Below are 19,618 nucleotides of genomic sequence, written 5' to 3' on the forward strand. Positions count from 1 at the left end.
GTAGCTCTTAAGGCATTCAGTTTAGTAGCTGTGTTCCTTTTCTCTGTACTTGGAGGTGCCCAGAACGTATTTGGGTAGTGCAAAATAACAGTATTTACAGTCCCAACTTCTCAAAAAGTTCCCATTTAGCTCAGTGGAAAATTTAAAAGGAGTTTTTAACTGAGTAAGGAATGAAGGATTGGGCCCTGAAACAAGATACGGTTTGGAAACGGCAATGGGGAAACCAAAAGGAAAAGCAGAGTATTTTATAAAACTTTAAATAAAAAGAGAACAGCCATTGCTCTCATGATTTACTACAGTCATTCTGATTTATATTTTTTATCATTGTTCACATTGTCCCCCATTTCTTTTTTTCTCATGTTTCTGCCACTTTGTGATGATCCTTTCTATATCTGAGCGAAGGTATCTTTGATTGAGTTTTTGTGGCTGGTACTGGTAGATTCGGATTCCTTCTTGGCATAGTATTATAGCATGATGGAAAAAGGGCCAGGCCAAAATATGGGACCACTGAAGGCAACAGTCAACCATTATGGTTTCAAAGTGTTCTTAAGATGGTATCATTTGTAGTGGACACGAATCTAACATTAAGTGTCTTCTATTCCAGCTACTGTATTATTTTCACTACCGTGGTATGTTGTCTCATTTTCTCTTATGCGTGATACTATAATGGACATTTTTCTTTCCTGATGCTTTTTCATGTTGGAGCTTTCTTTATTCAGGTCTTTTTTGTGTAGCTTTTTCCTTTTATGATTTAAGTTTTCTTTTGCTGCTTGCTTGGACACCACGTCCTTTTAAGTGGTCTAGGACCTGAAATTAGGCTGTGTGAGGTATTTTGCAGGGAGCCTGGCTTCATTATACTGATTTTATCTGGTGCTATTAACAGTCTTCACTTTCATCCCCAAAGATGTAGTTTACCTCTTTCCTTAAACTGAAAGAGGTGGCCGTTTTTTTCCAAACACATTTTTCCATTTCTCCCTGTCACATTTAAATGGCAGATGTTATTTATGACCTGCTTGTTGACTTTCCGACTTTCAAACAATGAACATGACTTAGAGCATTTGCTACCGACAGAAATTGTCAGAAAAAAAATAAGAACTATTCCACTTGGATATGGAATTTGGAACTTTCTGCATGGAGAAGGACTTGATTGCAAGCCAGAACAGGCAATCTACTAAAATAACTTGTGTACATAAAATAGCTGATTACCCTACTTGATTAACTTGCTTTTGTTTTTTTTTTTGTTTGTTTTTGGTGCTTTGTATCCAGCCTTCTTCTGTGGAGGCACCTGTGCTAGAAACACCCATTCTACCTGTGATCCGAGGCCGGGGAAACCTTGGGACCTTTGACTACCAACCAAAGGTACAATCTTTTAAGTAATGCCAATTCAGAATAACAGTTTGTTTTTTTCAAGAAAATGCTAAATTGCATTCTTAATCCCCCTCTGCCTCTCCCTCCCCCAAAAAAACAGTTTTAGTGCACCCAGCTCTTAATACACCTTATCTGTATGTAGTTTTCACTGGAGATCTCAAAATCATAGCTTAACATTTGAAAGGGACATTTTGTGTTGAATTAGAAATTTGTGTAGTTCACTGGTGTTGAGCTGCATAGACATCGCTGCTTTTTGTCAGTGTTCTTAGCAGCCTTATTCTAAGTTCCAAAAATTGTCCTTTGTATGTATAGGAAATGTTTTCTGATAGTAGATTCTTCCAAAGTAGTTTTTTCTTTCATTTAACATTTAATAATAATTGCAATACATTGTGTAGCCAGTTGAGTTTCAAGGTCACCAAATAAAAGGATCAGCAGCTAGTGAGATGATGATGAGATCTTCTAACTCACTGTTAGGATGGAATCAACATCCAGTAACTTCAGAGCATGAAAATCTCACAACAGAGAGTTATTTGTCAGCCCAGTTTTCAAGTAGTTATATCCTGAGTGACTTCATACAGGTAAAATGAGGTTTGTTCTAGTTGCTTTGTCTTCTCTTAATACAAGAACATAATTTGTCCAGATGGTGATGTTAAGGAGAATTAACTATTAATCATAAAATGTAAATCATACCAGAATCACTAGGAACTGAAAACTATTCAGAGTTTGAGAATAACCATTGTTGAGTAATGATCCTACAAATATTTGCTATGCTCACACGAGTAGTTGAAGTTTCTGAATTTATTTTAATACATTTCAAAGATCAGTCTAAAATATGCTTGTAATTATGCAGCATTGAATGAATAAATTCCTCATAAAGGAAAACAATAAAGGGCTTTTTGAGTCATTCTATTTTCTTTATAAGAGTGAAAATTTAAATCTGCCCAGTCCTGATATCCTGAAGTGCATGCAGAGTTCCAAATCAAATTTGAAAAAATGATGTTCCAACTTATTCATCTGTTTTTGATATGAGCCAGTAGATTCCTGGAATGCTATACTGTGTCTTCATTTTTATAATAGAACATCAAGGGCAGTTCTGAAAGGGCTATTTGGATGGGCTTTTCCTTTCCAACACCCACTGAGATTGCAAATATTTCTTTTTTTTTTTTGGAAGTGAGGTCTTGAAATGAAAATAATGGTGATGTGAAAAAGAGTATTCTATCAGCTTTATGATTTTTTTTGTCTTTTTCTGAAGTCCCCAGGCTCAATGAATTCTCCAGAAGATGATCTGAACTTTATTACAGAAGAGAACATTAAAAAGTCTGACTTTATTGAAGAGCCAGATGCCAGTAAATCTTGTAAGTAAAAGTAAATGTGAAAATAATGATGGTCACTGTGACTAGTCTATCTGAAAGTTGTCTTTCCTTTTATCTAGCAGTGATATTGGATATGACTTCTAAAATTCCAGAATGGATGGAATCTTCTCCTTCAGATTTTAATCTGGAACTGACCCAGTGGACTACAAGGAAACATAACAAGGTGTGAACAGGCTTCTTATTTTAAGCCTTTCTCCTATAATATTAGCATCTAAGTATATTATATTTTGTTAGATGTCTCTTGAAATTTGGTAGAAATGTATTAGATAAGGTGATATAAAATAATAAGAACATTCTTGAGATTTTTCTTGTCTTCAGTACTCAGCTGTACATATTTTTTTTCTTTGTGTGTAGGTGATGTCACAACTGTTCTCTTCATTAAATCCAGATTCTATTTCCTTAACTTTAAATAGTGAAGAAAATATGATCGATATCCCTAAACAGGAGTCGCTGACATGTGGAGCTTTACCAAGCGATACAGAACATTTGGAATTCTTTTCCAGTAAGAAATTATACTTTATAATTGCAGTTAATTCTGCTTTTTCCAGCAGAGCTTTGAAGTCCTTGACCCAGACCAGACCCCCAGTGCCCATTGGATATACCAGCTATACCTGAGCCCTAATTCTGTGGTGTTCTGTACTGGCAACTACCCCTTCTTCAGAGCCTCTTTGTTTCAGCTTCTAAATGCATGTTATTTATCCATAACATTTAAGCACTGATTAGCTAAAAGACCTTGCTAGTGTGAACAGATTTGTTAAACAAGGATTGTACGCTTTTTTTTTTTTCCCCTTAAGCTTTACACCAAATCAAAAGCTGGAATCCAACATCTCACTCTTAGTAATTTTTTATTTGTTGTCTTTTAATTTTTCTCCATCTTATGATACTTTTGAACCTATTTTGAGTAACTTGTGTTGCATCTGGCTACAGTGTCTTCTTTATGCTGAATTTAAACAAATGGGGACTTGTACTTTCAGAAACCTGGTATTGATAAAGGTTGATAATATTTAATTTTATATTTGTATTATTTTATATTTTATCTTTTTTTTTAAATTGTTTTTTTTTTATTGCCCCCAGCACAAATGAGGGTGGTATTTTTTATTGAAAACTTATTGCTGATACAATGATGTATTTCCAATATTTATAGACAGTTTCATTACTAGAACTAGTTTACTGAGACTTTTTTATAAAAATGTATATTTTTATTTCACTATAGAAAATTGGATTTGAACATAGAAATTTAAATTGTGGAACAATTATATTTGAAATTCCGTATTAGGTGGTAAGATTTAGCTTGGTAATGTACAGGATAAGTGAGTACAAAGAGCTTGCTATTACAAGAGAGGTCAATATTCACAAGAAAGTATTTGATTTTTTTTTTTAACTTTTTTCTCTGTGTCTTGAAGCCTAAGATTTGCATCTCAGGGACAGATGCAGTAGGTTGCTAAAGACGTATTTGTCTTGCAGGAATAGAGCAGTCCAGCTGTCCAGGAGATGGCAACCTGTCAAGACCCTGCTCCAGACTTAGAACAAGAACTCCACTTGTCACTGTTCCTGCCACTGGGAAGATTCCTGATTCAGAAGTTTATTCAGGTGTGACTGGCTGTGAGGAAGTCCAGCAAGCTTTTGGTTCTCCAACAGTCAAAATGTATGACAAATCAGCAGTGTTTCACGTCAGTGCTTTTGGGCCTGAGGACAGGAAGTATGAAACCTTTGGGTCTGGCGAGTGTATGGAAAAAAGACAAGAGGCATTTATGCAACCAGTGTTCCCTAATGTGGCTTCACAAAATGGACAAAGCAAGTGGCTAAAATATCAAAACACAGCTCAATGTGATTTGATAACTCAAAACAGAGGTGATGTGAAAGTGACTGATGACTTCTGTGCTGAGAATGTCATTGGAATGCCACCGGCTGACACTGGAGAGAGTCAGAGTGATGCCTTGAATAAAAGTTCTTCAGACTCTGTGCATTTGCAGACGATAAAAAGCATACTGGGTAAACACCGTGGAAATTTTAGTAGCCAAGATTCTGTTTCAGAGGGGAAGAAACTTTCTCTGCACTTAAACCACGTTCCAGTTCCTGAAGCAACACAAAAGGTGTTAGGTCAGTTGAGCTGCCAGACTGTAACAGGAGACACCCAGGTGTGTAGCTATTCAAGCAGACTGTGTATACTTATTACATGTTTGCCCCATTGGCCCTGCATGTCTGAATGCCCTGTCAGGAACAGATCTAGTCAAGGGCAGAATCCTTTGTAAAATGGTCCTGAAAATTCACTGTTCTTGACAGAGTCTTCTCTCTTGCTCAGATCATACTAATGGAAAGACCAATAATGTTTAAAAACTATTATGGTATAGAAATTTTCATGGGTAATGGGCGATATATTTATTTTTGATGGAAAATCATTTTATTAGGCACCTTGGCTGTATCTGTGTAATCTGGGGAATATTATGTATATAAATGTCAAGCAATAATTCTATATGCTTAATAGCAGAAAAAATACCCAACTACAGAACTGGGCCTGTCACATAGTGACAGCTTATAGTGCATTTTTTTTTTTTACTTTAACTAAATCTTTTCTAACTCTGATTCTTGGCATCCACTGCCAGCTATAGATGTGTATAATTTGAATATTGTTGCTGATTGACATGAAGAGAAGTAATCTATACCACGAATGTCCAGCCTGTATTTGGTAGAATTATTTTTCAAAATGTGGTCATCCTAAGTTCCCTGATCAACATTAAAGTAAAGGTGCAATAGGATCTGATGCGGGATCCCAAGTCAAGCTTTTTGCCATGTTGCATGTACATGGCAGGACACACAGTTGTGGGATCCTGCATCTAATCCCATTGTATCATATTGCTGGTAAATGGGAAGCCCAATCCCTGGCTCCCCCTGCACCAATAAGCAACAAGCTTGGTTCTCAACTTGGGAAGTGCACCATATGCTCCTGCAGCTGGGATTCCTGAGAGCCAATTTGAATTCCAGCCTCCGGAGGGCATGGTGCACTCCCTTGCCTGGGAACTTCGATTAGCTGACATGGCTCCCAGCCTGTGGAGCACATAGGAGTCTTGAAAAGCTCCTGTGTGCTGCAGAGGCTTGGCACTGGTGATATAGAGCCAGAGTCAATGGACTCCAAGAGACCTGTAAAATCATCAAGTCCTGCCCCCTGCCATAGGCAGGAGGTTAATGAGCTCAAGTGAGCTCAACTAGATGCTTGAACACCTCCAAGGATGTTGACTGTACCACCTCTGCTGGGAGTGTTCCAGGTTCTAGTTACTCTTATGGAGAAGAAGTTCTTCCTTATGTCCAGCCTAAATCTTTCCTCTATTAGTTTGTGACCAGTGGTCCTCATCATCCAAAGGGGTGCATTCCTGAAGGGTTGCTCTCCCAGATCCTGGTGTTCTCCACTGACATATTTGTAGGTGGCTATCAAGTCACCTTGCAGCCTCCTCTTTCCCAGACTGAACAAGACCAGCTCCCGGAGTCTCTCCTCATAGGGCCTATCCTCCAGGCCCATAATCACATGAGTGGCCCTTCTCCGCACCCTCTCGAGTTTATTTGCATCCTTCTTGAGGTATGGCACCCAAAACTGGGCACACTACTCCAGTTGCAGCCTCACTAATGCTCAGCTGAGAGGGAGAAGCACCTCCTTGGATCTGTTGGCAACACATCAGCTGATGCACACCAGAGTTCTGTTTGCCCTCCTGGTGGCTTCCTTGCACTGTTGGCTCATTTACATTTTCTGGTTAATTGTGACCCTCAGGCCCTGTTCAGGTGCCATGCCAGCCAGTGGGCTACCACCTATCCTACAGTTGTGGTGAAGGTTCTTTCTACCCAGGTGAAGGACCCAGTACTTTTCCTTGATGAACCTCATCTGATTCTGATCAGCCCATAGAACCAGTCTGTCAAGGTCATCCTGGATCTTTACCCTGTCCTCTGTTGTGCCTGCATTTCCCCACAGCTCGGTATCATCAGCAAACTTAATCATAGAGCATTCCGCCCCCTCATCCAAGTTAATATGTTAAATAGCACAGGTCCAAGCACCGATCCCTGTGGGACACTGCTGGGGACAGTCCTCTAGGATGAGGCCATCCCATCAATTACAACTCTCTGGACCGGCCTCTAAACCAGTTATCCACGCACCTCACTGTCGGCTGGTCCATGCCAGTACCCTCCAGTTTGGCTGAGAGAATTTCATGGGAAACAGAATCAAAGGCCTTACTGAAATGTAAGTAAATGATGCCTACCTCTTCACCCTTGATCTGGTTAGTTACCTGGTTGTAAAAGGACACCAGGTTTGCCGAGCATGATCTTCATTCCACAAAGCCGCGCTCGTTGTTTTTTAATATCCTGTCAGTTACAAGCTTGTGATTGATGACCTCTTTAATAATTTTTTCAAAAGTTTTTTCCGAAGTCAAACTGACCAGTCTGTAGTTTTGCAGGGTCATCTGTCTTCCTTTTCTTAAAGATGAGCACCCATTGACTGTCTTCCAGTCATCTGAGATTGCCCCTGAGTTCCATGACTTTTTGAAAATCTTCGCCAAGGGCCCTGCTACAAATTAAGTCAGTTCTTTCAGGACTCTTGGCTGTAGGTCATCTGGCCCAACAGACTTGAAAATGTCCGCTTGTTCTAAGAGGGACCCTCACCTGTTTGGGATTGATTTCATGTTGTTTATAGGCTTCCCTGTGTTGTCTGGGTTTCTGGATGGGTGCACAGCTCCTTTAGCCTTCTGGAATACCAATGTGAAGTATTCATTTAGGAGCTCAGCCTTTTCGTGAGAGTCAGCTGTGGGCTGTCCCTCCATATAAAGCAGGGGTCCCACAGTGAAGGACTTTTTGTTGTCTTTTTATTTCTGATGCCAGCTTGATCTCCATCCCTGCCTTGGCTTTTTGTATCTCATACCTGCAGACCCTGGTTATATAAATAAACTCTTTTCTGGTTGCTGAACCTTTTTTCCATTGATTATATGCATCTTTTCTGTTTCAAAAGTTCTCTAATGTCCCTGTTGAGCCAGGTGGGTCTCTTGGCTCCTTTCCTGTTCTTTGATCACATAGGAATGGCCTCTTTTTGGGCAGTGAGAATTGCTCCTTTGAAGAGGCACCATTGTTCCTGAACTCCGAAATCATCCAGTCACTGGTCACAGAGAGCCTTTCTAACTAGGCTCTTGAGTTTCTTGAAGTCTGCCCTTCTGAAATCTAGGACTTCTGTTCTACTAATTAGGATCCTCACCATCCACCGGAAGGCTAAGCTAATCGGATTGTGATCACTGTCATCCAGAGTACCTCCAATCTTCAGGTCCCCTATCATTTCCTCCCCTTTGGTAAGCACTAAGTCCAGATTGGCTTTATACCTAGCTGGTTCTTCCACAACCTGTGACAGAAACAGGTCATCAACAGCTGCCAAGAAATTGGCTGACTTGCTGGAGCTGGCCCAATGGTCCTCTCAACAGATGTCAGGGTAGTCACCCATGACAATTGGGCCTTTATTTCTGGCTGCCTCAGTCGATTCCCTGGAGAATGCCCGATCACTCTCCTCTTCTTGAGAGGGAGGTCTATCGTAGACTCCTCACCATCAGGTTTCCCTCTCCTGAGCCTTCTTGTATCTTGACTCAGAGGGTCTTGAGGGACCTCTCTGCTGTCAAAGCTGACCTGCAGGGAGTGGTATGTTCAATTAAAAGCCTTATAGGAACCAGCCACAAAGTTATTGCACATATTACTCAAAATATGTGCAATAACTTTGTGACTTATTGCTTGTTTTATCATACCATTAATTGAATGAACGTGAGACCAAGTCACTACTTAAAATGTGATTAACCCTTTAATTGCATCTTAAGTGTAACTTCTGTCGGACCTAATCATGTTACAAATGTTACAACTGCATTTGTACACATAAGTAAAGATAATGCTCTAGCCCAGCATTTCTCAACCTGTGGGTCACAAGATTATATGAAAAGGTCACGAACAACCTTTAAAAATGGATTCTCCTTTAAAAGGAGAAAAACATGGGAAATCATGGCTTTTCCCTTGCCGACTGGCAGAGTTCCAGCTATCAAGGCACTGCTTCCCCCCCACCCCAGACACCCACCCTCTACCCCACACACTATCGGGCTGGGAGGCAGTGGGTCCAGACTGACCATTGATGTTTACAAATGGTTCCTGGTCCAAAAAAGTTTGAGAACCACTAGTATAGGCACAGGAATGACATGTAATTTTACATGTATCCCATTAATAGAAATATGAATATTTTTACATATAATAGGTGAATCTGTAGATTTGGTAAGTGTATTTCAGGTGGTCTTCAAACATTTAACTCTCCAGATTTTCTGCTTTTACTCTGTTTTGACTTTTCAAATTGGTTTTAAATGAATTTTCTCTTCAGAAAAGAAAGACACTTTCAGTTATTTTTTGTTTAAAGCAGTTTAAAAAACAAAAACATTAACTTGATATATCATAATGGCTGATTTAATACTATTTGACAACCATGTTATATTAATGTAGTTAACTATAAATCACACTTTGATCTGTACTTTCTTACCCACTACTGTAACAAGTAATATGATTATTACAACTCAGGAGTTCTATCTTTAAAAAGTATGATTGATTTGTTCATTCTCTGAATGTAGAGTTGTCAAATACAGAGTAAACTTGATGATTTCCCTTTATAACCAGTTACTGTTTTATTACTTTTGTGTAGCTTTCATGCAGAAAGGTGGGGGGAGAATGGGATATAATGTAAAATCAAAATGAGCTTTTTAAGTTGGAACCTCCTTTTGATAAGTTTATTAGCATTTGTAATGTTTGTTCATACACTGGTTATGTTAATGAGGTTATTAAGGCTTAGAAATGTTACTTCAAAATGCAGTTGTTAGTTTTTTAGAATTTAATATTCTGTTGTTGAATACAAAGAACTGAAGAGCAGATTTGCAAACTGAAACAAAAACTGAATTCTGAATATTGAATATGTATTTTTAAAAGTTTGAGAAAAATGTATTTCCAGGCATAAACCTGATATGCTAGATTTCAGCGTTATTTCTGCTTTTAGTATCTGGTGCTTGTACAGGGTGTCTCATTAGCTATCAGTGCTTTACAAAGTCACATTATCCTCATTTGACAGGAAGCTGAGACACTGAGAGGAAGTGACTTGTCCAAAGTCACTGGGCATATGGCAAAACTGACAATGAAAACCTTATGTCCTGAGTCCCAGTCCAGTGTCTGTTTCGCAAGGCCACATTACTTGCTTAGTTTGCTAGAGTTCTGCTTTAACCTCTGTGCAGAAATGGTGCTAATTATGAGTTAGGTGTAATTCATCAGAGTATAAAGGACTTGAACACCATACTTATGCGCCATTTAAATTCAGCTTAAAGCCTTAAAATTGGCAATTAAGTTTTTCATAGACTTTATTTAGCTCATTTGTATTTTACTCTGTTCAGCCTTCTGTAAGTTCATATCATAATATAGAATGCTGCAAACTTGCACTTGTTTAATGTTACACATATGAGCAGTCCTTAAAAGTCAGTGAATTGATCATGTATGTGAACAGAGCTTCTGATCTTAAATTAAGAGTTAGGCTAACAAACAATTTATTTGTGAGTCCTCATAGAATGGCTGTAAAATCAGTCCCTGATTATTCTTATTTGTATACACTAACTGAGCATAATATTTTTCAAAAAGGAAGTGGGTAACTTTTTGCATGCCAAACAGTTATGGATCAGGAATCAAAATTCCTTTAATTCATGATTATTCGTTTTAATACAGAATTAAGGCATCGGGATTTAGCATAGGTTTTTAATGCCTTATTTTATTACTTTGCAGGACATATCAATCTCTGAGCTTTCTTTTCCCGCAGGGAGGAAAGTAAAATATGCTAATTTTCCTCAAAGAAAAATATTTATACCCACTGCATTTCAGTCTCATGCTCATTACAAACAGATCTTTACAGCTGCTTTGACAGGTACGATTAATAATTTATTCTGAAATTACTATAAGCTGTCAGTAGGTTTTTGATATTTTAATATTTTTCTGAAGTTTTACAAAACAAAGACACAGTGGTGGAATGTTGTTTGTATGCGTCTTAGTTATTTGAACCCAAGGCTTGCTAAAACTGATTGCTGTTTAGACTGATCTGAATTGTTTAAAAGGAGCCTGAATGTGAAATTCACCTCTATGCAGTTACTCAGAACCTACCTAAATTGGGGTGTGATTAAGAGTTTTTTGCAGCCCGCTTGCACAGCCACTTTTGCAGGCATTTCGTGGTGGCCCTGCCCCTCGTCACTAATTGGTGGAGAGGGCTGCCTTTCGTGTGATCCCACCACTTTCCACTGATTGGTAGAGGTGCCCCAGTGGGGGAGGAGGGCAAATGCCAGTTTTTACAGCAATCACAGTAACCACAACTTGTGGTTTCTGCAAAAATTGTGAAAGCACATGTTAAGTTGGTCCCTGGAAGTTACCTAGCCCACAGCCTGTGTTACACTTTTTTTTAGATCTACTTTAATTATCAGTATTTGCAACTCTGGTTTTTAATGTGCAAATACTTTAAGTGGGGGGGGTTTGTGGAAATAAGGCAGTTGAAACTCATGAGTGTGCATATGCAAGTTATGAATTTTGCATCTTGAAGATATTTAGTTACTTTCAGAGGCTAGGTCCAAATCCCTTGGAAAAAATGTCACTATTGATTTAGAAGCAAAAGTAACCATGAAGCATGTGTTTGCTTAACTGTTACACATACGTAAGTATTTTAAGATAATCCTAAATTCTCTCTCTTTTCATATGGAGAACACTTAAACATACTGCTTTTTGAGCTGTCAGAAAGGCTACATAAGGCTCTTTTGAAAGTGGACATATCATTTTACACTTCAGTGGAAAATGGCCAAGGAGAAAGTGAAGAAAACCATGTTCCTCTCTGCAATCACAAGCAAGCTGCAAAGCTTGTTATGGTTAAAAAAGAAGGTAAAAATAAGGTACTGTTTGTTGCTTGTTTATTTAAAGTTTTGGTGATTTATTCACATGATGCTTGGATTATATTCAGGATGGTTCTGTGTATTTTACAACTATATAAGCTGCTAGTAATTATATACAGCTATATAATTTCTAAACTGCTGATATCAGTGTTAATACCTGGTATTAATTTGATATACTGAGAGATCTTTTCCGTCTATGAACATCTGTATGTGTAATACATAATATTTATACAGGTTTCGCTCACTTTATGCAGGTTCTGTATGTGAGAATTCACGTGATGACCCTTTTTATACCAAAAATGTGTTATTTGCAAGGTAAATTCACTCTTTTATGCGATCGGTGTGGCAGAATCCAACAGTCAGTTGCTTTGTGCAGTGCGTTGTGGCAATGACACGTACCAAACTATAGTTTCCTGTGTGGATCTGTGCGCCTTGCTCATTGTCTGTGACACACATTTCTGTAATTGCCAAAAGTGGTGGAAATGGGTCTGGGAGGTCAGTACAGTCAAGGTCTTGGAATATCCCTGTTTGTTATATTGTAAAGTGGGTTCCTTTTACGTGAATTTGAATTATGCACCATTTTCCAGAAACGCATGTACCACATAAAGCAAGGGAAACCTGTATATTATATTCATATGTATGTAAATTGGGATTTACATATCTAAATTTCTTTTTTGGGTACTATGATAGTTGATTAGCAGTCAGGATGCAGTTACAAAAATAAACTGATTTTCTGCAGCTTCTTGGTTTTCTGGCAGACTCATGGACATTCATAAAAACAGATTTATTCTCTTATTATTTACATAGTGTCTAAGTAGGGCTAGCTTCCTTGCATTGCCACTTATTTAAGTAAGTTTTGATGGCTTCTCTCTGTTCTAGGGTCGTCTTTTTTATACCTGTGATGCCCCAAAAGCTGACCAGTGTACATTTTTCAAGTGGGTAGAAGAAGTTAACCCAGGACAAAAAAATTCCAGACCCAATGTAGTGCTTCATGATGTAAAAAGTATTGGAGCTTACCTCAGAAGTCAGAGGATTTTCCTCTATGAGGAATGCCAGCTTTTGGTGAGGTATATTGAAAATATGTCCAACTCATAATGTCATATGAAATATAATATTTCTAAATGTCCAGCTGCAGTTTTGCTGCTATAACTCCATACACTTCAGTGAAACTGTGAAACCACAATTAAAAGAATTTGCAACTCCATTCAGTCTGTGTTAATGATTTTGTGTAGCAGTTTAAAAGTGAGCTGTCTGACAGATAGTTACAGTGGTATTTCAGGTACTGGTTTCTTACGATAGTTGAAGAAAACAAGATCAGGTCACAGGCACCAGGTACTCTATGTAATGTTGTCTTAATTAAATCCCTTCTGATTTGTCCTGCTTTCACTACTCCTCATTGCTTAATATTTTTCAGAATGCTTTTTGAACAGAGTTTGACAAATCCACTTGGCAGTGCCAAGTTGGAAATGTGCTGTGAAAAGGACACTAGCTGGGCATTTTCTACAGAAATTAAATTTCCATCCCTCTAAGAACTCTTACAGTTTAAGAGCTCTTTAACCTTCTGAATGTGAACATGGATTTTTCAAACAGACAATGTGAAGTGAGCTGCCTTACATCCAAATCTTAATCCTAGCATCTCTGTTATGATAGAGAAAGTAAAATTTTACTACCCTTTAAAATGTTCTATGTAACAGCCCTATTCCAAGTGTTGTCTCCATTAAAATGGAATATTCTACTAGCCAAAAAACTTCTATAGCCTCTTCATCAGTCAAGAATTGGCAGCAGTGATTAGGTGACTGATAGTTGCCTATTTTTACCTTCAAATCACTATTTTAATTGGGATGCAAGTTAGTTGTGATTAAAACCTCTTACTGTATGAAACTCCTTTTTCAGGGGAGAATGGGGAATTTTCTTTAACAAGGGACAGGGTGTTGTTAAGCCATCAATTTCTGCAGAATTTAAGTTTTAACTTTAAAAAAAATAGTCCTCACGGTTTTGAATGGAACCTTTCAACTATGAACTTAAATCTAAAATGGTCTGATAGCATTTTCTGACATCCTCTTCTTGTTCTTTCCTTAAAACCCTTCAGAACTCAACAGGCAGTTATCAAAGATCATATAAATTATAAGATGCTATGAAATCTATAGGTAGTAGCACAGATTACTGATAATGTTCATGATTTCTGTGTAGTTAAAATACTGAGATTCTTATAGGGAGTTGTAAAATTAGTAGGGATAATCTGTAAACAGTTTTACGATAAATATTTTTCTGTTTTTATAGAAACTGCAAAATTTAATTAAACTTTCTGAGCATCTTTAAAAATTAGGTGCAGTATATCATATGTAGCTTCCTATTGAAGAAACACATTTAATCTTAAATATTTGCATTCTCAACATCTTAACTTTTTCATATTCAGCAGCAGTATTAGTAGCAGAGAGGAGGATTTGATAGCTCTTACACCAATTGCTAAGTTGAGGGAGGAAGAGGAGCAATCTGAGGTTGGCTAAATATCAACAAAATATTTGGTTTAAATGCATTTGTTTATAAATAGTGCTTGTCAAGGAAAAGTCTGCAAGAACATTAACACATTTAAAATGTTTTGCTATTCCTGATAAGTGTTGAATCCTTATTTCTGTGGTGAATCAGAATTCTGCCTTTCTGTTTTGTTTTGCTTAAATGTTGATTCTTGATCTTTTTTTTAACAGAAAAGCCTTTGATGTTCAAAGAAAACAGTTTAGTAAGCTAAAGAAATTTATGATTTTACATGCTAGAGTTGATGGTGATTCTAAAAACAAAATATATCTTAAACTGAGCAGAAGGGAGCACTCTTCCATGTACAGCAAAGGTAAGTAAATCTGAGCGTCTCACTGGTAAGTTTAGAATTGACCTTGAAATCCCCCTGAACCAGCCAGTGCTATATGAGCTCCTCATTTAGCCTGAACCAAAGCTGTTCCCATTGTGTTCTTTATTTCTTGAGCATGGCACTGAGATGTATCCCAGGTTCCTTAGGAGGCCATTTTAAGAATTGGTGTGTGGATTACTTGTCTCATAAGGCAGATAAGGTTTTTTGGGTAAATGCAATATCTTTTATTAGACCAACTAAATAGTTGGAAAACTTTGTCTTTTGTAAGCTTTCGGGTACAAACACCCTTTTTCAGGCATAGGGAGAGTCTTCTGGTGTTTTGTATTCTCCTGGGTAGAATAGAAACCAATAAGCAAAGCACAGGTCTGAAAATGCAAATGAATTCTGCATTTTTTTGCAGTGAGGATCAGAGGCAATGGGAGATTATAGGTGAGATAGGTAGGTGTGTGGCAGAGGGAAGGGAGAAATGTTGACCTGGTGATAGACTGTAGCTGGTAAAATGTAGAGAGGCTACCTGGGGTTAGCAGATGGCAGGCAGGTTATAATGTGCCATAAATCCAATGTCTATATTTGGTCTGTCATTTTTTTTGTAACCAGTAGATTTATGAAGTGAAGTTCATAGGCTTGTCTATGACAGGTGTTTTGTAAATTCCCTTTGAGGATTAAAACTGAGAGATAGGAGACGACCTAAAACAACCACTCTCTCTCTCTCCAAAGAGCAGCTGAGACAGAGAAAGTGGGATGCAAGAAACATTAGATACCAGGAACAGGGAATTTGGGTATTGCCCTTGGTGGACTTTCTGTCTCAAGACCTGCGTGCTTGGGTAAGCCCCGAACACTGCATGAAAGAGATCGCCAGGAGGTGAAAGGTGGACAGTGTGACTTCATACCTGGGGAATCCTGGATTCTAGTCCCTGCTGTCTGCCATTGTTCATGCATTTTGTAGTCATCATTGGAAAAAAAACCTGGAATAAATCTGAACCCAGAACTCCATGGTAGGAAGGCCTCCAAGTGAGCAGAGGGATTTATGGATTGCCATTTTAGACTAGCGTACAATCAGCTGAAGTCCTGTTTTAAGCATTTGTGATCTTTTTAGTGCTTTAGCAAAACAGTAGTTAAGTATAATTTGTTTATGGTTTGTGGTTGGCAATGAGAACTGCTCCTTTTAACAATTCATCTGAACTCCAAGTAGCCTGAAAAGCGTTAAAACTTTAGATGAGTCATAAGTCACTAAACACTAAAGTCACAGAGAAGAAACTTTAGCACATTAGTTCTGTACTTGATGTTATTTGTGGTAGCTCTAATAGAATTATTTGGTTACTCCCTTTTAAATAACTATACTAACAAATCTTTTAAAGCTTTGTAATAATCCCCTTTATTTTAATTGGTACTTATATTTTTTGTTCTAAAGGTTTAATTTGCAAAATAATAAACACCGATTATTATTTTCAAATCTACAGTAGCAAAAGTGTAGAAAAATGAAATTAATGGGTGTATTATTGTGGCAGATGATCTTTGGGTTGTTTCAAAGACACTCAACTTTGAACCCCTGGAAACTTTCATTGCATGCAGTGCTTTCTTTGGACCATCAACTAACAATGAAGTTGAATTATTGCCTCTGAAAGGCTTCTGCCCATCAAACTGGCACTCCAACAGTAAGTTTTTTGCTTAAAGATATTTTGTATATAACTATTATTTTTGATAGATGTGTGAGCAGTGACATAATACAAACTGGCCATTTCTCAAGCCTCAAATGTCAGTTTATGAGTATGTCGTATTTATAAAGCTCTGAGAGTTTCCTTCATCTGAAGATCTTAAAGTGCAAAGTATTTTTTTGATCAACTACTTAAAGCAGGGGCTGTCAATCAGGGATACTTTGATAGGTCCCAGGGGGCATGTGGGGACAGAGCACCGCCACTCCACATTGCTGCCTTACAGGAGCAGAGCTGGGACGGGGCGAGAGCAAGGCCGCATAGACACTGCGCTGCCACCACTCCGCCACTTGCCATGCTCCCGCTTCACATCTAGCCACTCCCTGCCACCCCTGCTCCCAGGGTACACTTACTAAAAAGGGGGCTGCTGGGGGTACACTTATTTAATAAGGTTGAAAACCCCTGATTTAAACAGTAGTAGCCTATTTATAATAAACCTTATTGCTGTTGAGTTACTTTTAATCAGCGAGTTTCTGAATGTAAACGTTGTTGATTCAAAATTGATACATCTTTAATGACCCAGTGTGCCCTATTTATTATATAATAAATGGTTCAAAAGTAAATGACATTGTCTTCCTCCTCTTTTAGATTAGTTCAGAGGCCTTTTAGTTTCACTTAGTTATCTTTATTGCATTCTGCTGTTGGCATTTGTGTTATTTCTTAGAAGGAGAGGGAACCAGGTATGGAGAAGACGCTACAGGGGAGAGCTACAGAAAACCCAAGAAACTGACATATACGGGGGCAGGGAAAAGTTTAGACTAAAATTTGTGTTTTGTTAATGTTGCTTGAATTGCAGTAAAGCCATGAACGGGAATAAAGCAGTACTATCTGTTGTATGGTTGTACACTCCTTGGAAAAAGGCAAAAATGTACAGCTGCTTTGTAAACCCAGTGTAATATTAAAATTATACTCTTCAGTGCAAACATTGGAAAATTCAAAAGTTAGTTTTAACAGACTGAAGAGTCATTAAAAATACCACAATGCATATGTGCAGCATGGGCATACTAATATGCCTTTCAGAACCAGGGCCCCAAATTCAATGGTTTTGTCTGGAGGAAGAAGTATAGGGTTGGGCCCTTAACTCTTCCTGAGCCATGGATTATTTTTGTCTGGCTTTGCAGTTTTATTGTTGTGTGTTAGCATAGGATTTGTTTTTAGGGGTGCACCAATAAAGATTTTCTTGGCTGACACCATTAGCCGATTACCAACCAGCCATATTGGCTCATACTGATCCGATAGCCGATTTACAGGAATGCAGCCGGTCAGTGTGGAGAGCAGTACCCTGCAGGTTAATCTGTGTGGGAGAAGAGGAGTGAGGGAGGGAAGGGGCGTGGGGTTGCAGATAGAGGGAGGGACTGGAGCAGGGACAGACGCTGCCCAGCCAGGGAGGTGAATGGGACCCTGAGGCAGGTTGAAGGACAGAGCCACAGGCGGCTCATCTAGGTGGTGAGGGAGGAGCCTGAGGATGGGAGAGATGGAGTGGCTCCCCACTGCTACACACACTTCCAGGGAGGCATGGGGGACATGTTACCCCTCGGATTTCTGCATGGGGCAGAGGCAGGCTGCCTGCTATGGGCAGGGGCCAGGGGCTGTGCCAGCTTCTTCCCAGTGTGGGGCTGGGACCAGGACAGGCTCAGCTGTGCAGGGTGGGCAGCAGCGGTGGCACAGGGAGGAGTGGCTATGGGGGGGCTAAGGTGAATTTTGGGGTGGTTGTAGCCCTCTAAGCCTCCCCCCAGTGCCTCCCTTGCTCGGAGCACTCTGCTCTGCTGCCTTTCCCTCAGGAGTCCTGCACCAGTCATGCACCTCCAGCCCACCCTACAGCATGGGGTCGCTGAGAGAAAGGCATCAGAGCAGAGTGCTCTGAGCAGGGACAGCACTAAGAGCAGCTTGGAGGCTATAGCTACCCTGAAATTTCCTACAGCCCACATCCCCAAAATCACCCCTGACACTGCCACTGCCACCTGCCCCACACAGCTGAGCCAACCCAGTTCCAAGCCCCTCCACTGGGAAGAAGCTGGCGCAGCCCCAAGCCCACAGCAGGCAGCCTGCCTCCATCCTGCACACATCTGGAGGGACACATCCCCCCCCATGCCTACTCCAAGGGTGCATGCAGTGCAGGGAGGTGACTCCTCTCCCTCCTGCGCCCCCTGGATGAACTGCCCATGGCTCCATCCCGCTCCTGGCCCTGGGGTCCCATTCACCGCCCTGGCTGGGCAGCACCTATTCCTGCCCCTGCCCCTGCCCCACTCCCTGACTCATCATGGGGGCCTTGATCTGCCCTCCCATGCCTCTTCTCTCCCCCATGCCCCTTCCCCTGTACAGACTTACTTGCAGGGCACTGCTCTTCAAGCTATCAGGCTGCATTCCTGGCCATGTGCATGTTGCAGCTGTGCGCATACACACAGCATTTATTGGTGAGGTTATTGGTTATACCAGCCAAAAAAGCTGATAATGTTAATTTTCCTTTTATCAGTGCCAATCCAATATATGACCAATATATTGTTGCACCTTTATTTTACACGTTCTTTCCAGTTTTTAAGACAAAATAATTTAAAAAACCCACCTTATTTGTGGCAATAGCAAAGAAAATGACTTCTGTAAGCAAGTCCAAAACACGCAACATACTGTATTTACTTGAATACAAGCCAAGGTTTTCCCTCCAGTTGGTGTGGGGGGAAAAAAGGCTTCTTGTCTTATAATCAAATATAAGGAAATCTCATTAAATACATGGTCTATCATTAAACTGCTGTGAAAATTGGCATATGCTCAGCAATGGAAACCAACTATGAAGCTGATTAAATGGAGCCAACATTGAACATGACTATAAAACACATGGCCTACACTGGGCAAACATACTGATGGGAACCAACCACAAGGATAGATTAGCGGAGTCCATCTGAATAAGACATATGGAAATGCCCACTAAGCATAGTCTCCCCCCATGATCGACTATTTCAAGTCATGGTAAGCCACGACATTGCATACATATAAACCTCGTCTTTACTCCCACAGCTGAGCTGTGCCTTTCCCACTTCCAATGATTCCTGTTTCTTCACCAGCCTTAAATGCCTGGCATTTAACATCATGAAATAGGGCCCAAACAGTTCACCCAAAATCCCTGTCACCCACTGTCTTACCTTGGCTTATATCATTAGTATGGCCCCCACCTTCCATGGGGTGAAGGCAGACCAGGTTTTCCTGTATCTCATCTGTATATATATTTTTGGAGCATCCAAGGACTCATGATTACTCTGCGCTGGTCCGGTCCTGCAGGGACCAAACCAGGAAAGCCAAGGCTGCAACTGAACTCCAACTAGCTTCAGGCATCAAGGACAACAAAAAGTCCTT

General features: G+C 39.7%; 1 protein-coding gene across 4 annotated transcripts in view; it reads left to right on the forward strand.

Moving 5' to 3' along the window:
- The window catches only part of ZGRF1 (zinc finger GRF-type containing 1), a 49,597-nt gene that overhangs the window by 14,193 nt on the left and 15,786 nt on the right, over positions 1–19,618 (forward strand). For all 4 annotated transcript variants that reach the window (XM_019534085.1, XM_019534088.1, XM_019534086.1 and 1 more), the window contains 10 exons: positions 1,267–1,359; positions 2,621–2,723; positions 2,801–2,904; positions 3,096–3,243; positions 4,206–4,879; positions 10,551–10,689; positions 11,511–11,695; positions 12,575–12,762; positions 14,401–14,540; positions 16,067–16,213. In XM_019534085.1, the coding sequence (XP_019389630.1) occupies positions 1,267–1,359; positions 2,621–2,723; positions 2,801–2,904; positions 3,096–3,243; positions 4,206–4,879; positions 10,551–10,689; positions 11,511–11,695; positions 12,575–12,762; positions 14,401–14,540; positions 16,067–16,213 (1,921 nt within the window). The remainder of the gene's footprint in view (positions 1–1,266; positions 1,360–2,620; positions 2,724–2,800; positions 2,905–3,095; positions 3,244–4,205; positions 4,880–10,550; positions 10,690–11,510; positions 11,696–12,574; positions 12,763–14,400; positions 14,541–16,066; positions 16,214–19,618) is intronic.

The sequence above is a fragment of the Crocodylus porosus genome, unplaced genomic scaffold (genome assembly GCF_001723895.1).
Source record: "Crocodylus porosus isolate Cpor-Errol unplaced genomic scaffold, CroPor_comp1, whole genome shotgun sequence".
Taxonomy (NCBI): domain Eukaryota; kingdom Metazoa; phylum Chordata; order Crocodylia; family Crocodylidae; genus Crocodylus; species Crocodylus porosus.